Here is a 20,818-nt window from a genome sequence, read left to right on the forward strand (position 1 = left end):
GCAGCCCACAGAAAAGGGATCATTTTCTAGGAGCTGCAGGGTTGGCGTCTAAGTGCATTTCAGCATCTTCTTCCCACAACCCCTGCTTCAGTTTAAGGCCTTAGCTAAGGCTGATCTTAGTTAAATCACTTAAACATTTTGCTTTAATTTCCCTCTCTGTGAATGAAGATGATTCATTCAGAAATTCTTGTTACTATAAAGAGAGCTGTGGAATTGTCAAGAACAGTAGAAAACCAGCTGGTTTTGGGGGTTCCTCAGAATGTTACCTGTTGATCTAGCCCTGGTCCTGCATCAGGGCCTGGCACCAAAGAGGAACATCTGGTGTGGCATCAGCTCTCTTCACAGAAAGCAGGAGGCACAAGCTTTCCCAAATCCACACTGGATTTTTCCACATTCACAAATCCACACAGCATTTTTAATTCTTATCTCTATTCTGTGCTCCTGTTGTGTAATGTTTTAGGAAGATTGTTTACCTGGAGGGATTTGTCAGTTGGATTCTGCTGAGGATTGTTTTCATTCCTTGGCCAATTGGCTCAAAGCTGTGTCCTGGCTGTCTCAGACAGTTATGGATTTTTCTTTAGTATCTCTTTAATAGAGTATAGTATCTTTTTAGTATAGTTATAATACAGTATTAAGTAATATAGTACAGCTTTAATAAAGCAATTGTTCAGCATTCTGAATCAATGCCAATCATTCCTCACATCAGGGGCACCTGAATTTGATACACTTGGTACTTTCTGGGACACAAACTTTACCCTGAGATAGAACAGGGACTGTCCCTTCAGCAACATCAGGAAACAGCTCAGAAACAAAAGCTTCAAGGTCTTTGGGTTTTGTTTTACCTTTTTTTTCATAAGACCTGAATTTTTATTTGCAAGAATTCCATCTGATTTGCTCAGAGCAGACTGCCTGGTGTGAATTGTTGCTGCAGACATTGTTTCCAGAATGATGGGCTGCTCCCAAATGCTGGAGCAGTTCTGTTTGTTAACAAGAATTTACTGAGGTGATTGACCAGGACACAAGGAGCTGTATTTTAGAGCAATTAATTAGGCAGTTGTAGTGCTTCCACTAATTCCTGGCATTATGTTTCTGCCTTCCAAATTAAACACAAATGCTTCTAAACATTGATTGCAGAGAGGCCATTCCTAAGTTTGCCTGCATTTGTCACTTTTTGATGTAATATGCACCCAGTGGATCTTGCTAGGTGTAGAATATTCAGTACTCGAGTGGCTTCATTGCTGCCTTACAAACATGTCATCATTTGCCTTGGATTACAGAATGGCCCTGAGCATCACCATTTGGAAATCTGAACAGACAGGAGATGCTTCAATATCTCATTTGAATAAAGAAATAAATAAGTATCTGCAGAATGAGGTGGGAAAGGCCAGCAGTGAGAAAAGCCTGGGGGGTGATAAAGGCAGCAGGAGAAGTTACAGACTCCCGTGCTGTCAAGGACTCTTTGTTTGCTTTTAGTTGTGAAAAATGCCAGTGAAAGTGTTACACAGGAGGGAGCCCAGAGCCAGGGGATGTCAGCCAGGCTGGGGGAGCACTTGAGCTGATTCTCTGGGAGCTGCTGTCAGTGAGAGGCACAGAGGCCTTGGTGACACTCTCACAGTTGCCAGCCCATCTGTCAGCTCCAATTTGATAGGAATTTCTCCTTCCTCTCTTTTTTTTTTTTTTTTTTTTTAAATGTGATTTCTTACATTTGGGGCTGAGCACTGTTGTATCAGTGCAACATTTGCCTTAGGACAAAGATCTTGTCTGTCTAGACCAGTTAAATTTTGAAATGGGTAAAAATATCTGAGGAAATACTATGTGCATTTCACACTTGTGGTAAGTCCTTATTTATATTTAAATATTCATATATTTATACTAATATATGAATGCCTAATTATAAAAACATATTTATGTTTAAATATTTGCATTAGTAACACCAAGAGACCACACCTCTTGCTCTCTCCACCCCAGCCAAGGCTTGATTGAGCATTAATTAGGTAATTACAAGTTTACACACAAGGATCTGCACTGAGTCAAATTTTCCTTCCTTGATGTCCAAGGGAATGAGTGTTTCCAGGCCCTGTGGGTGATAGATGAGAGACTCAAAGATGGTTTGGCTGGATTCAGTGAGGGTGAGGAGAATCTGGATCCAGCACCATCAAAACAACTCCAACATCTTTGTATGGTGCTGCTTTTCTGGGTTTAGATCAGGAGATTTGGATGCATTAAATGAAACTGTGCTCTTTTTCAGAGCTTGACTACTTTTTGTATTCTTAGATCAGCATCTGATCAGGCCTAGGTCATCAAACAGGACAGTTTAGGGACATCAAACAGGTTAGTTTAGGGACAGCCTGATCACTGCTGGAAACTGGGATTCTTATGTGGAGTTTATGATGAGCAAACCCAGTTCCTAAAGCACCTTAAAGATCTTCCCTTTGCCATGTAAGAGAGCCCTGCCAGGAGTGAGTGAGGTGAAGGACACAAATGCCTTGGAAGCCTTTTTACTTGTGTCTGTGCTCTCCCATTTTTACCCACTGCCAGTAGCTCTTCCTATTAATTTATTCCAACACAAGAACAAGCATTGGATAGCCAAATAAATTCATGAGTGCCCAGGTAAGGACACCCCAGACAGTCTGGGCACAGCCATCAGTGTCCAGAAGAGCCATTTGGTAGAGATGCCAAGATTTTGGGAGGGCTGATTTTCTAACTCTGAGGCCAGGAGGAGACAGACTGGCTGCAGCAGGCAGGATTCCCCCGTGCCCTGGGATTGTCTGGCACTAACAACACCACGCTAGTGAGCCCCTAGTTCTGATTCCTAGTGGCATTATTATGCACAGTAAAATCACTCAGGAAGAGAATGAAAAACAAATATTTCTTGTCCTTCCCCTTGAAGGTGGAGCTGTCAGGTTGTCAGCACAACAGTTCCCCAGCTAGATAATAATTGATATAAACTGTATGTATTTCAGAAGGATGATAATTTCTTTATTAAGAAACCCATACTTTTTATACTCTAGTTTGCTACAGGGTTGACCTAATTGGTCCTTTAGTTAAAACACCATCACCATTGGCTAATTAAGAAACCACCCTTTGGTAAACAAATCTCCATAACACATTCCACATGTTCACAATACCAGGTGCAGCAAGTGAAGATAAGAATTGTTTCTCATTCTTTTCTCTGATCTTCTCCCAGCCCTTCCCAGAATGATGCCTGGCAAAGTTGTCTGTTTCTCTCTGTGGCCTAAGAGCTGCTGCCACATCAGGTTCTTCAGAGATGTGAGTTCTTTTTGTTTAATTGTCATTTTCCATGCCCCAGGAGTCCCCTGGGCGGCCCAGCGAGGCAGAGACAGAGAAGGGGCTGATCGTGGGCCATGCCTACTCTGTGACTGCCATCAGGAAGCTGCGCCTCGGGGAGACCATGGTGCTCTCCTTCAAGGCACAAAAGCTGTTCATGATCAGGCTGAGGAACCCCTGGGGCAAGAAGGAGTGGCATGGTGCTTGGAGTGACAGGTAAGAGCTGCAAACCCAGTGTCAAGGGGTGAAGCTGTGCTGGGGCACTGCAATTTGTGGGACACACTCCTACTCAGAAATGGTTGGACCTCTTTGCCACCTCTGCCCATTTTCCTCTGAGAAAATGAGCGTGTCCTGGAGGAGTCTGGACCTTATTTATTGTCCTGGCTCCCTCGACCTTATTTACTGTTTACATCATTCTTCTGGCCCACTGGAACACGGGAAGAAAAACAGCTCAGGAGTCAAGAACACAAGGATCATTCCCAGCTTCACCACTGAGCTTGTCTGTGACTCAGTTTCTCACCTGTCATTTCCAGCTGATGAGGATGGTAAAAGTATTGTAGATAGTTTAAGTGACTGGTGAAAAATGCTGTAAAAGTGCCATATTTGTGATTTTTTTTTTTCTAATTAGTTTTCTTGTGGGCAGGTACATCCACAGCAAGAGAAATTGTTGCTGGAGGGGATGTCTCCTATCATGGGTGATTTATACATGAAAAATATGTGACAGTTCAGCACTGGGCTCACCAGCTAGCATTTAGTATTTAAATTGCAGTGCTCTGAACAGCAGCATATTAATTTCTTATAATCCCTGCTTTAACAAGCAAAAATCTACTACTTTGAGAGATTGGTCTGGGTGAAATGAAGAGAATGCACAAAAGAGCTGTTAGCTGAAGCCCTTGGGGTTCTCCGGTAGCCTGGCACAGATGCCACTCATGCCAGCACTGAGCACTCTAAAAGTGGCCCATGGCTTTGGTCTAGCAGAATTAAATTGACAATTTCCAAATAGGTTAAGAAAATGACTGTTAGGGTGAGCAGCCTCCCTTCCCTCCTTCCGGCCTCTTCCAGCTTTAGCCTCCGGGTGCTTTTGGAGGAGCAGGGAGGAGTTGTGGCTCTGTTTGCCTGGTGTAACCCATCAGGACCAGGGTCTGGGTTGGGTTTCAGCAGGAGGCTGCTGGAATTTAGGGTCTGTGCTCCCCTGCAGGGGCTGTGTGCCTGAAGGGTCTGTGCAGTGGAATACCCCTCTGCACACTGGACAGTGAGCTCAGGCTCCAGCAGTTTCCGCTCAAAGGCCCCCGGGGAAATCTCAGACCTCAGGGCTGTTTTATTAAGGTGATTAAAAGACAAAGAGAATACTCTGGTCTAAGTGAAGCGTTCAATAAGCTCCCGAGGAGGAAAACCAGGTTTCATTTGAGGGGCCTTCAGGGAATGGAGTCAATCTCCTGTGACCTTGGAAACCAGCTGTTCAAGTGTTTAAGAGTCCTAATGGAGGGTGTGACAAAGGAAATCAATAAAGTTCTGCTCTAGTTGAGCCTATTTCCTATTAATCTCTTTCTTTTTTAGTAGCTTTCAAATCAATTAATGTTTTAAAACCCCTCCTGAAAGCTTCACACTTTCATCAATATCATCTGCCCTTTCAGTACCCTGATATTCTTTTTAAAACCACAGAGCAGGAGAGATTTTTTTTTGCTTCATTTTTTTTTTCCAGATGAGGGTTTTTATTTTAAATTATTAATCATCTTTATTGTTGATTTTTTTCCCCCTTTTTTTAATTATTTCCTTTTAGCTCTAAAGAGTGGAAGAAAGTCAGCGATTCTGAGCGCAAGAATTTGGGGCTCACTGTTGAGAACGATGGAGAGTTCTGGTGAGTGGGAGTGATGAGAAAGGTTTGGAGACACTGGCTACACTGAGGAACTGTCATTAATCTGCCATTTAACAGCTTCAAAAACAGATGGGCAAAGTTATCCCAATGTCTGTTTCTTTCAAACTCCCAAGGGGTCACAGGGAAGAATAATAAAAATGGATTTAAAACTAGTAGAACAGAATTAGTAGCTCTCACAATCTATTGCCTATATTTAGGATAATCTCTCAGAAACGAGGAGAGCATGGGCTGGTTTACAGGACACAATGCCCAATGTTGAACACTGTTTAGACCAGTTAAATTTTGAAATAGGCAAAAATATCTGAGAAAGTACCATGTGCATTTCACACCTTGTTTACTGAGCACTATGCCTGTCTCCAGTCAGCCATGGCTGAGGCACCTAAAAATAGAGTTGCATCCAGCGAATTTTGATATTTGTTGGTGTTCTCCAAGTGTTCATTCTCTATCCAATGTCTAGAGCTCTGTTAATTTTGACCTTGCTTAAAGCTTAGATCCTTAGCCCAGCAGGTCCTTCAGGAGATGATCAATATTGCATCAAGTGAGCTGGCAGGGCTCACAGTGGAAATCATTCTGTTGGCTTTGTCAGGACTGGCAGCTGCAAGGTTTGGCTCTGGGCCATGAATTAGCCAGGACATGATGGTAATTCAAAGAACCAAGCTGGTTTTCAGTTGCTCTGCAGTCCAGCCTCTTCCTTTAGCAGGCACAGGCGAGATGGGGTTAAAGGAAAGCTCTGTCCAGAGGGCAGAGATTGGAGTTGTGCTCAGGGACAGATGTGACAATAAGGACTGTAATAGTGAGGAGTGCATCCTGCTTTAATTGCAGGTGATCTCTCTGGCCTTTGTAAAATGTGTTATCAAATCCAACCTTGGAGGTTCAGGCAGTCATTTATGCTTAGGAGATGCAACAGGACAGATCCTGATCTGACCAAACACACTGAGTGATGCTGCTCTGAATTAAAACTCTGTGATTGTGGTTTCACAAGTATTTCCATATGGAAAGCTTTCCAGTGAATCAGTTTGTCCCCTGGACAGCTGAGCAATGCCTCCTCTTCAAATTACTGGAAGATTTTGTGTTTTGTTTTGGCTCTGTGCGTGAATATCACTGTTTATTTTTAAACAAACCATTTCTTCCCTGGTGTTGCCTGGAGCAGGATGACGTTTGAGGACTGGTGTAAGAATTTCACGGATGTGGACATCTGCAGGACTGTGAACACCTCCTGCTTCAGCCTCCACAAGACCTGGGAGAAGGAAATGATGTATGGGGCTTGGGCAAAGCATCCAGAGGCCCTGCTGAACCGATCTGGGGGCTGCTTTGATAACAGAGAGACCTTCCTGCAGAACCCCCAGGTGGGAGCCCCTGTGTTTTGTGAGGTATTTGATAATAAAGGGACCTTCCTGCAGAACCCCCAGGTGGGAACCCCTGTGTTTTGTGGGGTATTTGATAACAGAGACCTTCCTGCAGAACCCCCAGGTGGGAAGTTTTGTGAGGGATTCAAGTGTATCCACTTTAACTGGGGCTCCTGAAGTACCCACGCTGTTTAGGAGTTGGCAGTGACTACCAAACAAAAAATCTCATTGCCCTGGGGGTGTGCTGTGTGCTGCATGTTCTGGTGCAATTTCTCAGAAGGGTTTATGTATTTACTTAGGACTGATCATGCTTGGGGCTGGTGAGTCACACACACAACAGAATTACTGATGTCCTGCCTGGACTTCTTTCATTTTCCCAGTCATAGAAAGGCAGCAAGTCTGATTTTATAATGACAGAACCCACTTAACCCCCTTAAACAGCTCAGGGATTTGATCCACTGTATTTAGTTAGTATCCATTGGCATTACTGTGAGATTCTGGAAGTACCTGATCTCTTCTGCAAGCTCACCCTCTCATCAGCATTATGGAATTTTCCTTGTCTCATCCTACCTGGTCATTTCAAGCTATTCAGTTGATCTACTCATCCATGCCTACTCCCTTTCCCACCTTCCTGCCCTTCTCTCTCCCAGCACACGCAAATTCAGACCTATAACTTCTGTTACTGTCTGTGGGGTCTGGGCACTCACTCTGGTAGTTACTACTTTGAGAATGGATTTTTCTGTCCAGGTTAATTAAAGATATTTTTGCATCTGCTTCTGTGCACTTGCAGGGGAGGTTTCTGCCTGCAGCCTGTTTCAGAGCAGGATGCTGCAGCAGTGCAGCCTCTGCTGCTCACATCAGGTCTCAGCTTCCCAGCTCATCCTCACTGCTCTGCCTTCTGTCAGTGCCTCATTTCCAGGGGGTGATGGAATTCAGGTATTGGCCTGGATGAGATTCTGGATGTGTTCCAAGAGCTTGTCTGGTCTCATTTGTAAGTGTTTAGCTGTCACAGAGAACAAAATGCACAGTTCCAGCTGAGTGCAATGCCTGATGCAGTGGAAGGCCTCTGTGTTCCAGTATTATCTCTGGGCCAGGTGATTAAAAGGCTCTTAGCAGCAGTGCTGGAACACATTTCTGTTATCTTAGGCTACTGTGGCACACCCCACCATAATCTAGAGATAATCTCTCTGTTCTCCTGGCTCTGAGGCCTCCTGTGAGGTTTATCTGGGCAGAGAGGGACTGTGCCACTTGCAGTCCCTTTGATAAGACAGTTTCAGCCGAGTATTTGTGTATTCTACAGTCATGTGCTGAATTCTAGATCATTTCCCATTGGGACAGCTGAGGTGCCATCAGAAGAAGGTCACAGCTGCAGAGCTGTCACCATACCAGGAGAACTTTCCTGATTCCACTTGTTGCCCTTCCACCCCTCCATGGCCTTGGAGCATCCTGGGGGTAACCTGTGCATGGCTCAACATGGACAACAATTAAAATGTGCCTTACTGGGTGTTGCTGCATTTTATATCTCACTTTCTAGGTTCTCTTACAACCCCTGGGACTCTCCCAGGCCCTGTGCTTTCTCTGCTGCAGTAAGTGATATAAAACACAAATCAGAGCTTGGGATGGGGCCTTGCTCAGCAGAGCTCCAAGGCAGAGGGATGTGGATGGTTCTGCAACCAAGGCAATCTCAATATCAACCTCAAAGCAAAGCTCAATAATTTGTGTTTTAGCAGCAGTCAAAGGAAGAGGGAAGGGAGAATTGAACCAATGATGATATCCCTCTCTATGCTGCCAAAGAATTTCTGCTTAAATCAGAACATGTGGTGCACATGGTACCCAGCTGTGCACTGCTGCCGGTTTATGTTTCTATTTATTTTCTTCACATTTAAATGTTTTTGAGGATGGGAGAGTACAGCATCTGTCCAAACTTGGGGTAAATTATCCCCTCTCCTCTGGTCCTGACAACTCAAGTTTGCTCTCTGCATGCACAAAGCAAAATTTAAAGGACTCTCTCATAATGAACAAATTAATTAAATTCCTTATCATATAAAGAGACATCTGTCTGACCTTCTTTTGTTCATACTTATGAACTGGTCTGGTAGTGATTTTTAGTAAGGTAACTGTTCAAGTGGGATTTAGTAAGATGGGCCTGGGCTCCCTCTGGCCATGCAGGGCAGCAGAAAGCTGCTCCTCTGGCAATGCAGGGGGCAGAGGCTGCTGTGCTGTGCCAGGCTCAGATTGTGCCCAGCTAGGAATGCTTGGCTCCTCCCCTGGGCGGAGCAGCTCCCCATGGGATGCTGGCATTGGATCAGCCCTGCAGGGACACTCAGTGGCCATGGACAGCAGAGATCTCCTGCAGGGAGGGTTGGTGTGGGAGAGAGAAAGGAAAAACTGCCCATGGACGCCAGAGAACTGCCCCAGCTCTGACAGATAGCAAATAGAACACACAGCCCCATTTCTAACCTAAGATAACATATTTCCTTGATGATGGCTTTACCCTCAGCCTCCTGAGGGTAAAATTCCAACAGCTCTTCTCTCTCCTGTCTCCTCCCAGTACCTCTTTGATGTTAAGAAGGCCCAGGACAAAGTGCTGGTGTCCTTACAGCAGGAGGATCGCCGCAAGTACAAGAAAGAAGGCAAAGGAGACAACATCACCATTGGCTTTGAAATCCTCAAGGTAGGCAGCCAGCTGTGCTCCTGGTGCAGAGCTTGTTCAGTTTGCTCAGTCCTGCTTCTTCCTGACAGTGAGGTCTTTGGCAGCTAGAGATCATCTCTAGATAGATAAATCTAGATAATCAGTGATATGTTCATCCATGCCTACTCCCTTTCCCACCTTCCTGACCTTCTCTCTCCCAGCACATGAAAATTCAGACCTATAACTTCTGTTACTGTCTGTGGGTGCTGGGCACTCACTCTGGTAGTTACTACTTTGAAAATGGATCTTTCAGATAATATACCAGGATTATCCTAGGCTCTGGCTCTGTGCTCAAACTCTGTGTGGGCACTGCACTCAGGCCATGGGAACTCAATTGATTTTAGTTCAGCTCAAACTCTATTTGAATAAATTTCATTTATTTGAGATAAATAAATTTTGCACCTTGCAAAAGAATTTTAAGTGTTTTTCCTACCTCAGAACTTTCTCTAGAAAGGGAAAATTATATCAATACTTAAAACATGGAGGGTTTTTCTCCTCCTTCTGCCTCCATTTCACCAACAAATACAGCCAGGAGAATGAAGTTGAAAAGTCTGCAGTTTGTCTTTTGCCACTTAGAAAAAAAGTCTTTTCAAAAGCTGGACTTGTGAGCAGGAAATGAATATATGAGAAAAGGAACCACAGGATCTCAAAAGGTAATTTAATTGCACTCTCAAGGCAGATTGAGTAAAATGAAAACACTCAAACTCAGGGGAGGGAAGCAAAGAAACAGCAATTTTTCTACTCTTTCACTGAGGATTGGGGTAATCCTGTCATCTGTTGCCACAGCTCCTGGGACTACATTAAATCTATGGTCCTGCTAAAAAAAAAAAAGTCAATTTTTAACAGTTGGTTAGAGCTGCTGACATCTGCATCACACCTACTCATTTGCCAATCACCTGTTAACCACATATATTGAAATGTGTTGTTGCAGAAAGAATAATTTCCCTTGTTCTTGCCTGTAATTTGGAAAGGCTTGAAAAAGAAAATCACACCTTCCTAAAAGCTTCAGTGCTCTATTTTTATTTCTGATCAATAATTTTTCTATTTTAGATATATTCTAACACACCAGGCTCATTAGCATGACTAAAGGCCTTGGGAAGAGAGCTTCCAGAAAAGAATGAAGAGCTGCCTTTGCTCAAGAGCTGCTTGAGAGAGAGGTTTAGATTTAAACTGTACTCTGGCAATAACAGTACTCTGAGGAGGATGAGTTAAGCACGACTTCAAGGCTTAGAACAAAACATTCATGGTTATTCTGTGGCTTTTGTATTCAGGAAAGGGCAAGGAAAATCCAGCTGTGCGCTTCTGGATTGGGAGCCTGCTGTGAAAGGCTAGAGGAGGGAGGCAGAGGGATCTTGTTGTAGTTGAGATGGAGACCACACAAAGCAACACTCCATTTTCAGAAGGCTTCAAACTGGTTTTTTTTTTGTTTTTATAGCCTGTATGCTTTTTATACATCCTAACAAAACTCATCAGTTTACACTTTACTCATTGGTTGTGACAGTGTTCACAGGGGTCTGAGGATGAGGGAAGAGACGAGGATCTGACTCCATGTTTCAGAAGGATTGACTTATTATTTTATGATATATATTACATTAAAACTATACTAAAAGAATAGAAGAAAGGATTTCATCAGAAGGCTAGCTAAGAATAGAAAAAAAAAAGAAGGAATTATAGCAAAGGCTTCTGTCTCGGACAGAATCTGAGCCAGCTGACTGTGATTGGCCATTAATTAGAAACAACCACATGAGACCAATCCCAGATGCACCTGTTGCATTCCACAGCAGCAGATAACCATTGTTTACATTTTGTTCCTGAGGCCTTTCAGCTTCTCAGGAGGAAAAAATCCAAGGGAAAGGATAAAAGATGTCTGTGACAATTGGTCAGGAAAGACAAAGAAAATGCTCATTGGAATAGGCAGTTGCAGGTTTCTCTTATTTATTCTTCTTTCTTTCTTGGTTTCTATGTCAATGACCTTGGTAGAAAATTCTTTCAGGGGTAAACATGGATTCTCTTATCAAACATGGATCCTCTTATTAAATTTCTCTCTGGCTTACAGAAGTCACTGTTAAACCTCTTCCATGCAATCTCAGCCTTGTCTCACCCTTGTCTGAGCAGGTGCAATCCTTGGGCTGTTTGTCCATCTCTGGAAGTGTTCCAAGCTCTGCAGCAGCATCACATCATCTCTTTCAGTGGGCTCCTGTCTTTGCCAGCCCCAAACTTTCACCTGCCACAGCTTAACTGGATGAGAAAACACTTCCCAAAGGATTTGCCTTGTAGGGTGAGAAGCTGTGTGGTGCTCAGGGAGAGCCCTGCCCTTAGCCCTGCTGTCCCTAACCCCTCTCCTGCTGCAGGTGGAGGACAACAGGAGGTACAGGCTGCACAAGCTGACGGTGCAGGAGAGAGTGGCCACGTCTCCCTATTCCAACACTCGCAGCGTGTTCCTGAGAAGGACCCTGCAGCAAGGCCGCTACGTCCTGGTCCCCACCACCTACATCCCAGGTGTCCCCACAAAATTCATCCTCAGGCTCTACACAGATGTGCCTTCAAAACTCAGGTGGGTGCCACTCACAGCTGCAGGAGGTCTTCCTTAGCCCACAGGCTGCAGCTCCATGAAGGGGTTGCCAGGTTGTCCTGCAGCTCACTGGCACATATGGCTCCAGAACTGGGCCTTGGAGACATCATGAGCAGCTCTGAGGATATCCAGGTTTGTCCATTGTTAAAAATAGGTTAGAAGCTGTTGTAAAATAGTTGATAGATCGTTAGGGATGTACTGTTAGTTTGGTTATTATATTGTAAAGGGGGTTAAAAGGGGAGTTGTAAGAAATACGGTACTCAAGGTACCAGAACACAGCTCAGTAAAGTGCAGCACCAGCCAGCCTGGACAGAACTGTAATGGCCAATCGAGCGCTTTAAACCTTCATGAAAATGAAGGATCCAGAAAGAAACCAATCCAAAGGGACAAAAAACAGGATAAAAAGAGGCTTCTGACCCACTGAATATGTGCTGTTCCATCTGGGACATCAGGGCCATCGCTGCTGAGCAGCCCCAGCACCGGGAACGCTCCTGCCCAGGGCCCCCTTGCTTTAGGCCTTTCTTTTCTTATAATAAATGCTGAAATCACTTTAGAACCAGGAGCCTGCTCTCGTTTTTATTGTACATAGTCAGGAAATGTTTAGTTAAGGGCATCTTGGATGATTCACTTTGAGTCTTTTGGCTTTTTTAGTTCAGTTCTTGCAGTGGCCCCCAGTTCTAGGTCAGGACCCTGAGCACTGGTGCTTGTGGTTACAGTGATACTTGTTGTTTCTGTGGCCATCTCCTCTGAAAGCAGTGGCTGCTGCAAGAGTAGAACCAGTGCTTCATGAATCAGGCCCGCTGCATTTATTTCTTGATTTGATAGTATTTTCCACTATTTAAAGTTGCGGGTTTATTCACCATTTTTGCTTCTACACAAAAGATGACACAAATTTGTTTTACTTTGCTTTGCTCTATTTTTATTTCTTACATCTGTCATTTCTGCACCACAGACTTCAAAAACGGCAGATGAGGAAAAGCTACAAATCTCATGTTCTAAAAATGCCAGATTTCCACAATCATTGATTGCTTGCTTGACACTCTTTGCTTAGGTTGCTTTTTCCATGATTTTTCAGGGAGCTGAAGGAAGATAGGCCTAAAATGACGTGTTGGAGTCTTCTTTGTGGCTACCCACGCAGAGTCACCCAAATCAAAGTCCACTCTGCAGAGGGTTTGCAGAAACAAGACGGATCAGGAGGCAAGTGGAAAGAGAGTGTGGACGAGTGGGATTGGCTTTTCGGTCCTCTAAAGATGATTTGGGTTGATATGTTAGCAATCAGAAATTATCCAAACTGAGGATTCATGGGACTTGTTTTTTCCATCTTGCTGTAAAACCTGCCCCAGTGGAGAGATCAGATGAATATGGGAATGCATAACACCAAGTTATGGGCAGGTCCGTAGCTGGTCAGGATGGGCAGGAGTGGCCAGACCCTCCTGAGGAGCTAATTGTGGGGATTAGTAAGGTTCTTCTGTCAGGGCTGTGTGTTTTCTAAATGGAAAATTTCCAGGAGGCAGCTGAATGGCACAGACTCATGCAGTGTGTTACATTTACCTCGTTAGAGCACTTCAGGGAGGACTTTGTGGTTTTCAAACATTCATTTTCAGCTGGGTAAAGTAGAACAGGGGTTATATGCTTTATACATGACTGTGTCTGTCAGAGGAAGTGTCCTGAAGGACATCAAAATGGCTTTATAGCACCTAATGTTGAGTTAATTAGGAAACTTGCCCAGTTGTCATTTGCTTTTTCATTTTCTACTCCTGCTCTGTCTGATAGTCTTCATTTTTCACAGCTCAATGCTGGTTGTTATTAGAGCCCTGTTCCAGGCCAGAGGAAATTTATTTTATTTTTATTTTAAATGTTTATTGGAAAGCTCCTCCTTGGTGCTGTCTTTGATCCATTGCTCTGTCTGGACAAGATAATGGATGGTTTGCTGTTGTCAGGAATAGTGGATGAATCCAGACTCAGTCCTGGATGCTCCTTGTGGAAGTACCTCTCTCCAAGTCAGTGTTCTGAAGTGGATCCAGCTGTCTGTGAGCCAGGCACAGTGGCAGGTCTGCAGGATGATGAGGAAACTCTGTGCTAGAGGATTTTCTGTCACTCATTCCCCAGCCTGGTTTTAAAATGGCTCTCACTACTGTCTGTCAGGCCTTTTCCCTGAGTTTCTCTCTGAGAACAAATCACCTTTTGCACTTTTAAGTCTTCCTGCTGACATTCCACGTTGGATTTGGACATTGAATTGTTTTTCACCTCTTAGAATATGAACTGAGTGCTGAGATCTGTGGTGTGTGACAGCCCTGGAGGCAGAGAATCTTTAGTGGGAGCAGCCTGAGAAGCAGGAGGAAGGAGGAGCAGAGATTCACCTGCAAGGGGCAAAACAACCTGCTGTGACTGCCAGGGCAGTGCTTGTGTCTCAGCACTGTTCCTGCTCTTTGGGCCATGCCCTTTTCCAGTGGCTGAGGCTGTAAGAGCTCCCCAGGTTCTGCAAGAGCAGCAGAGGAGTGGGAATGCAGCTGGCAATGTTCCCTCAGGAGTGTTTTCCTGAAAGCCTTTTGCCTTGGTACAGTGCTGCAGGGTGTGGGTGTTAGATCCTTGGAGCAGTTCTCAAAAACCCAAAAATTAAGCCTTAGACTACTGAGCACAGATTTCCTTAAGCCTTAGAAATGCCATTACTGTTCAGGTGTTCCTGGCTTTTACAGATTCCAACTTTTTCCTTTGCACTGTTCTTTTGCACAACTTCCCAAAGCAGCAGCATGGCCAGGGCTGAGGCAGGAGAGCTGTTTCGGGGTTCAGGGCAGGGCTGGAGCCATTTGTGTGCCCCAGAGCTGAACCCAGCCCTCCTTCCTCTGCCAGAGCTGTTCCCTTGAGCAGCAGCTCCAGTTTCACTCCCACCTCATGGCCAATACCAGGACATTGCTTTTCCACTCTAGCAGACCTTGGTGTTTTTTCTTTGTCCTGTAAATAAACCAGGCGCAGAACTGGGCCATCCATAGCTGAGAACATCTGATCCCCCATGTGCTCTCCCACTGCTTGCTTTTGTTGTGGAATTGGAGCCAGTTTTCCTAAAACAACTGACCCATCCAGCACTGCCATCACGGGGTCAGAACATTTTGGAGCATCATGGCTACAGGAATATTTTGTGTCCCCCTTCTACCTCCCTCTGTGAGGTCTTGCTGAGAATGTGAATGTTTCCTTCAGATATTTTCTTTCCTTTTCCCTTCACTTAGCCAGTCCCCTCATTAACTGCTCCCTCATCCATCCAGCAGATGTGCCTGTCACCTCTTTAGCTCTGTGCCCTTTCCCCACCCCTCCTTATGCTCTCTATCTCATAATTACTGCTAATGATCGGGTGCTGCTCTGCTCTTTGCCCTCAAACAAAGCTGTTAACACCATTGGGGTAACAGGCAAGACCCCGTTTTATCCAGATCCATTTTCCAAATTGCTTTGCAAGGAAGGCAGCTCTTCCACCCCTGGTGACACAGCCTGGTGCCACCCCATGCCCCAGAGCTGAATTCACAGCTCAGTGACACAGAAGGCAATTGCCCATCAGAAAAGCCAATATCCTGCTACCTGCCATGGAGCTGTGAGGGGTTGTCAGGGAAACAGCTCTGGCCAGGTGTAACCACAGAGCAACATATGGAAAACTCTGTGTCTGCCTTGGATGCAGCTGTTGTGTGGTTTGTTCGTGTTGGTACCTGGTCGTGTTGGTAAATGAGTGATGAGTTTGAGGGAAATCATCTGGCTATGGTTTATTAAAAAGCTAAAGTTGCCTAAAATTGTGCTGCCTTCTGGCTGCAATGGTATTTTCAAGTCGACGGTGAAATAAAGTGTGTTAGAAACTCTCACGAGCCTGACTTACAGATACCCTGAGTTTATTTAAAATCTGTATCTAAGAAGTTGCAAGGTGTGGGAAAAAAAGGTATTCTGTCATTAACAATAGAAAGGGATAGAGTTGTGTTGAAATAAAAACATAGTATTGCATTTGTTTAATTAAAAATTAATTAGAAAATTGAATGGCCCATTCTATTTGAATGTGTTTGGTGTTTCCAAAATGGATCTTGCTCCTCATTGTAAAGGAAAGAGAATATCAACTTTAATAAGAAAGAAAAAAAGCTCAGTGTCTAAACAAGACATTTTTTAGAATGTTGAACAATTGCAGGGGGTCATATATGAGGGTTAGATTGGATATTAGGGAGAAATTGTTCCCTGTGAGGGTGGGCAGGCCCTGGCACAGGGTGCCCAGAGCAGCTGTGGCTGCCTCTGGATCCCTGGCAGTGTCCAAGGCCAGGCTGGATGGGGCTTGGAGCAATCTGGGACAATGGAAGGTGTCCTTGCCCATGGCAGGGGGTGGAACTGGATGGGTTTTAAGGTCCCTCCCAACCCAAACCATTCCATGATTCTGTGTTTTCGCCGGGACAGGGAGCCGTGGCTGTGATGTGCTCTGGTGCTGCCAGGCACAGGAGGGGATTGTCTCTGCTGGGTTTCTGGGCAGCTCTCAGCTGCCATTCTGTGTGCCCAGAGCTGTGCTGCTGACTGTGTTCCAGGGGCAGATCCCTACGTGCTCATCAAGTGTGAGAACCAGAGCCGGCGCTCCCCGGTGCAGCACGACACCACCAGCCCCGTGTTCAACACCCAGGTGATCTTCTACAGGAAGGACATCGACAGTCCTGTCACCATCCAGGTGAGACAGCCTCAGGGGCAGCACAGCAGCAGCCCTGGGCTTCACTGGGCCAGCTATTCTTTGTGTGACCCATGAGAGAAGAGTGAGAGCCTCTGCTCCCCTTGCTGGGCTCTGCCTGGAGCTCTGCTGCTCCACAAGCACCAGCTGATGGCACTTGGGGATCACAAGGAATGTTTCATTCCAATGCATATTTCTTTCCAAGGAATGTTTAATTCCAAGGCTTTGAAGGAATTTACAGAATTTCTTTTGCCCCTGATGAAACAGAGACAAAGAAAAGCCAAGTGCTCTCTCAAGTCAGTGTTGGAAACAAACCCAAAGCTAAGGATGCTATTAAGAAGTTTTCTACCCTGAGTTCTAGTCCTGTGAGAACGAGACCTCACTGTTTACCTCAGCACTAGCTGGAGAAATAGAGCCTGGCATTGAGATGATGCAGTCCAGGAAAAGTTTGTCTTCAGCCTAGTCTGTGGGCCAGGCTCTAAAACTCTAGCACTGAGGAGGGGCAGAGGTAGGCACAGGCAGGCAGAGCAGCAGACAGGCTACACTAGGTAGGTTTTACTGCTGATGAGCTAATAAAGGTCATTTTTATTCCTCTCCTAGGCAGGCTCTGACCTGGAAAGCAAAACGCTGCATTTCTCTCCTTATTTGCATAGTCTATGTAAATGAGCATGCAAATCCAGACTCTCCCTCATGCTCTCTAGACAATTAGCTAAATTTAGACACACTCTTTTCCAAGGGGTTATCGGGGGTGACCCTTCCCGGCGGAGCGTGACAGCCGCGTTCTTTGTGTCCCCTCGCCGCCCAGGTGTGGAACAGCAACCTCCTGAGGGACCGGCTCCTGGGGCAGGCGGTGCTGGCAGCGTCCCCCGGCGAGCCCCGCCAGCAGCAGCGGCTGAAGCTGCGGGGCACGGGCGGCGGGGAAGCGGCCGAGGTGCCGGGGCACATCAGCGTCACCGTGCTGTGCAGCGATGACCTCGGCGAGCTCTGAGCGCCGCGGAGCTGCTGTCACCGCTGGGCAGCGCGGGGAGCGCATCAGCATAATCGCTATAAAGGGAGGAAAGAAAAGCCCTCCGTTGGGAAAGGGGGAATGCATATTAATACATATTAGTATCTATTAATATGTATTATTAATATATATGTTAATATCTATTATTAATATCTATTATTAATATCTATTATTAATATCTATTATTAATATCTATTAATATGTATTATTAATACATATTAATGCATATTAATATCTATGATACAGCTCATGCAGTAGGACACAAAACAAAACTACGTGGACCAGCAAGGGAAGAAGAAGGGTGGTTTATTTCTGGACTCTAACATTTATAGACTTTCAAAAGTGACAGTGCATTGGAGGATGAAAGTGCCACTTCTCCAATGACACTGGACAAACCAACAGTCCATCAAATTTCTCCTCCTCCAGAGAGGAATGTAAAAACAAGAATTATTTACATAAAAGTGCGTGAGAAACTCCATTACAAGAATGTAAACATCAGAAGAACTTAGAAGAACAGGGTGAGAGGAGAGGGGCCAAATGGAATACTGAGGTAAGCTTGTGAGGATGGGAGCATCCTTGAGGATGCAGGCAGGAATGGCTGCAGCTCCTTCCGGCACCCACCAGCAGCTTGGGGACTGGCAAATACAAGGGGGATTCGTGGGGATTTTTTTCCATATCCTTCCCATAGAAGGGTATACATTTCTTGATGAATTTCACTACAGATTAGGTGTTTCTGTTCCTTGGTGAAAATGTCACTACTTGAGGAGCTCAGTCATAGCTCATGGCCTTAAGACCAGTCTTGCCAGGACAACACTAGAATAGAGGGGCAGATCTTGCAGTGCCTGTTTGAACACCACAGCAAATACCAACTTTGTCCACCCAAAGGCTCTCAGATTGACTTTCTGATTGTTCTCTTCTCCACCTTGAGCTGATGACTCACAGTTTGATACTTCTATCCAAGGGCACCTCACAGTTCAGCTGGGGCTTTGCTCAGAGCACAGATTCAGTAATGGGAGCCTCCTTGCTTTGTTTAAGCCACATAATGCTAAAAATGAGATAACAGCCCTCTTGTTTTGGTGGATGTAGCGCCAGCCCAAAAGAGAAAATGAGCTCATGAGAAGGGTGGGTTTGTAAAAGCAGGATGCTGTTCCCTGGCACTTGTCAGGTCCCACTCTCAAAATTTTGCAGTCATTTATTGCTGGCACGCTGTTTGCTGGAGTTTCACTCGGGTACCATGGAGGATGGGTGTTATTTCACATTTCCCTCATAGCAGGGCTCTGGTGCCAGCTCTCCCCTTCCCCTGCAGCCCTGGGCAGGGTTCCCTCAGCAGCTGTCTGGGGTGGGCACGCTGGGCAGTGACCCTGGCAGTGCAGGGGCTCTGTGCCACACACTCAGAAATGGATTTTACACAGCTGCACATTCCGGGTGGGAAAGTGAAGCTGAGGGACCATTCTGCCTTTTTACAGCCAGGAAATTTGGATTTCTAAGCAGAAGGACCATTCTGCCTTTTCACAGCCAGGAAATTTGGATTTCTAGTGCCTCGTAGCCACTTCAGCCACACTGCGATTTTTACAGTTTATGAAATGGCCCTTGACAGAGCTAATGTTTTCACAAAAGGTCTCCTCAGGGCTGCAAAAGGATCACTGCTGTGGTAGGAAAATGCTTTCTCTGACATGCCAGAGATGGTCTGCGGGGCTGTGAATGATGCTGCAGTGCCATCAGCTTGCACGTACCAAGGACCAAAACCCAGCTCTTTTCAGACAGTTTGGGCTCAGGCCCTTTGGCACAACAGAGATCTTGTCAGAGGTGTGAACTACAGGCCCCACAGGCAGGTGACATTCTCTGTGATCTCATGGCTGCAGGGCTGCTGACTCCAAAAATGTTTGTAAACTGAGATTTCTCTCTTTAAAAGCATAAAGCATAACTGTCTCGTGCAGACCAGAGCTTGGACGAGGGGAACTGGAAAGGTCAGGGCTGCCCTCGTCCTGCACTGAGAGCTGTTTGCTTTACTTTTCCTCACACTGTGCTCCAGGCTGTGGGAGCTGCTTCCTGCAGTGTTCCCTATGGGATGGGGGCCATTCCCAGGGCATGGCTTGCCCAAAGATCAGTGTTTATCCTGAAAAACGTTCCACACCGAGATGGAAGCAGAGGTTTGTGCCTGCCTGCCCCACAATTTGGCTGAGAAGGCTCCTGAGCCCACTGAGGGCACAAAGCCAGCTCAGCCCCAAGCAGGAGGGGAGTCCCTTGGCTCATTCCTTGCAGCCACACAGCCCTGGCCCCAATGCCAGCACCACCAGCCTGCTCCAGGCTCTGTCCAGGGCTGTCCCCAGCATCAGTGGGACACAGGGAGTGTGACCAGCAGTTTTCAGGCATGTACAACCTGGCAAAGTGGGAATTCAGGGTGGGGGGCACAGACAGGGTGACTTCTAGGCCTTGATCACTGTGCCAGCTCCAGACATTGCCCCAGTTTGTCCCTGTGGCATGGGGACAGGCACTGCTGGCCAGTGCTGCCCTGAGGGACTGGCAGGGCTGGGAGCTGCAGGAGGCTCAGCAGGATGCCTGCACCTCTGCAGAGATTATTTTTGGGAAAACTCTTTGGTTTACCCATAAGGGGAGCTGATCCAGCCTGGGAACACAGCTGGCTCTGCTGGTTTACAGATGCTTCTGCCTTCCCAGGTGAAGCCAGGCAAGGGCAGACTGATAGGGGCTTGTGCTGCTGCCTGCTTTTAACATTGGTACTTAAAATTGTTTATTTTGTAACAATATCAGCATGTGGGAAAATATCTTGGGGTTGGTTTTTTGGGAGGGGAGAAGGGCTGCATTTATGTACACACTCGAACCACCTCAAAAATAAAAACAGGTGGGAAAGGGTGTAAAATATTTCATTGCAACATTTTGGAACTTTTCAATACGAAGTGACCTAAATAAAATGTTACCAAAAAATTCAATTTTAGTGATTTCTGCGGCTGCTGCGGCCACGAGAGGGCGCTCGGTGTCCACCCACACAGGTGTGACCAGGGCCAGGTACCGACACCTGACCGCGGTGGGTGCAACACACCCGAATAAAAACGGTGTTTAATTTATATAGTTGCCCTATACACGCTATTATAGCTCTCTACACACTGTCTAACAGGTATAGAAGCACCTGTGAGTTAATATAAAAATTATATATATATATACACATATATGAATATAAAAATTTAATATATTTTTAATATATGTACATATATGCATTTATACATATATTCACACACTATAATACACACCCCCAATATATATATGTATATACTGATATATATTCCATATATGTATATACTGATACATATTTTTTATATCTTATATATATATATATATATATATATA

At 45.4% G+C, this 20,818-nt stretch overlaps 1 protein-coding gene across 3 annotated transcripts in view; it reads left to right on the forward strand.

Moving 5' to 3' along the window:
• The window catches only part of LOC131563790 (calpain-5-like), a 58,146-nt gene extending 37,783 nt beyond the window's left edge, over positions 1 to 20,363 (forward strand). For 2 of the 3 annotated variants that reach the window (XM_058813938.1, XM_058813939.1), the window contains exons 7-14: positions 3,311 to 3,504; positions 5,069 to 5,146; positions 6,315 to 6,510; positions 9,062 to 9,184; positions 11,554 to 11,756; positions 12,850 to 12,971; positions 16,316 to 16,452; positions 17,255 to 20,363. In XM_058813938.1, coding sequence (XP_058669921.1) covers positions 3,311 to 3,504; positions 5,069 to 5,146; positions 6,315 to 6,510; positions 9,062 to 9,184; positions 11,554 to 11,756; positions 12,850 to 12,971; positions 16,316 to 16,452; positions 17,255 to 17,437 — 1,236 coding nt within the window. In that variant the 3' untranslated portion in view covers positions 17,438 to 20,363. The remainder of the gene's footprint in view (positions 1 to 3,310; positions 3,505 to 5,068; positions 5,147 to 6,314; positions 6,511 to 9,061; positions 9,185 to 11,553; positions 11,757 to 12,849; positions 12,972 to 16,315; positions 16,453 to 17,254) is intronic. The other variant, XM_058813940.1, reaches the window with a different exon arrangement.
• Positions 20,364 to 20,818: the final 455 nt, after the last annotated feature.

This window comes from Ammospiza caudacuta, chromosome 14 (assembly GCF_027887145.1).
Source record: "Ammospiza caudacuta isolate bAmmCau1 chromosome 14, bAmmCau1.pri, whole genome shotgun sequence".
NCBI lineage: Eukaryota > Metazoa > Chordata > Aves > Passeriformes > Passerellidae > Ammospiza > Ammospiza caudacuta.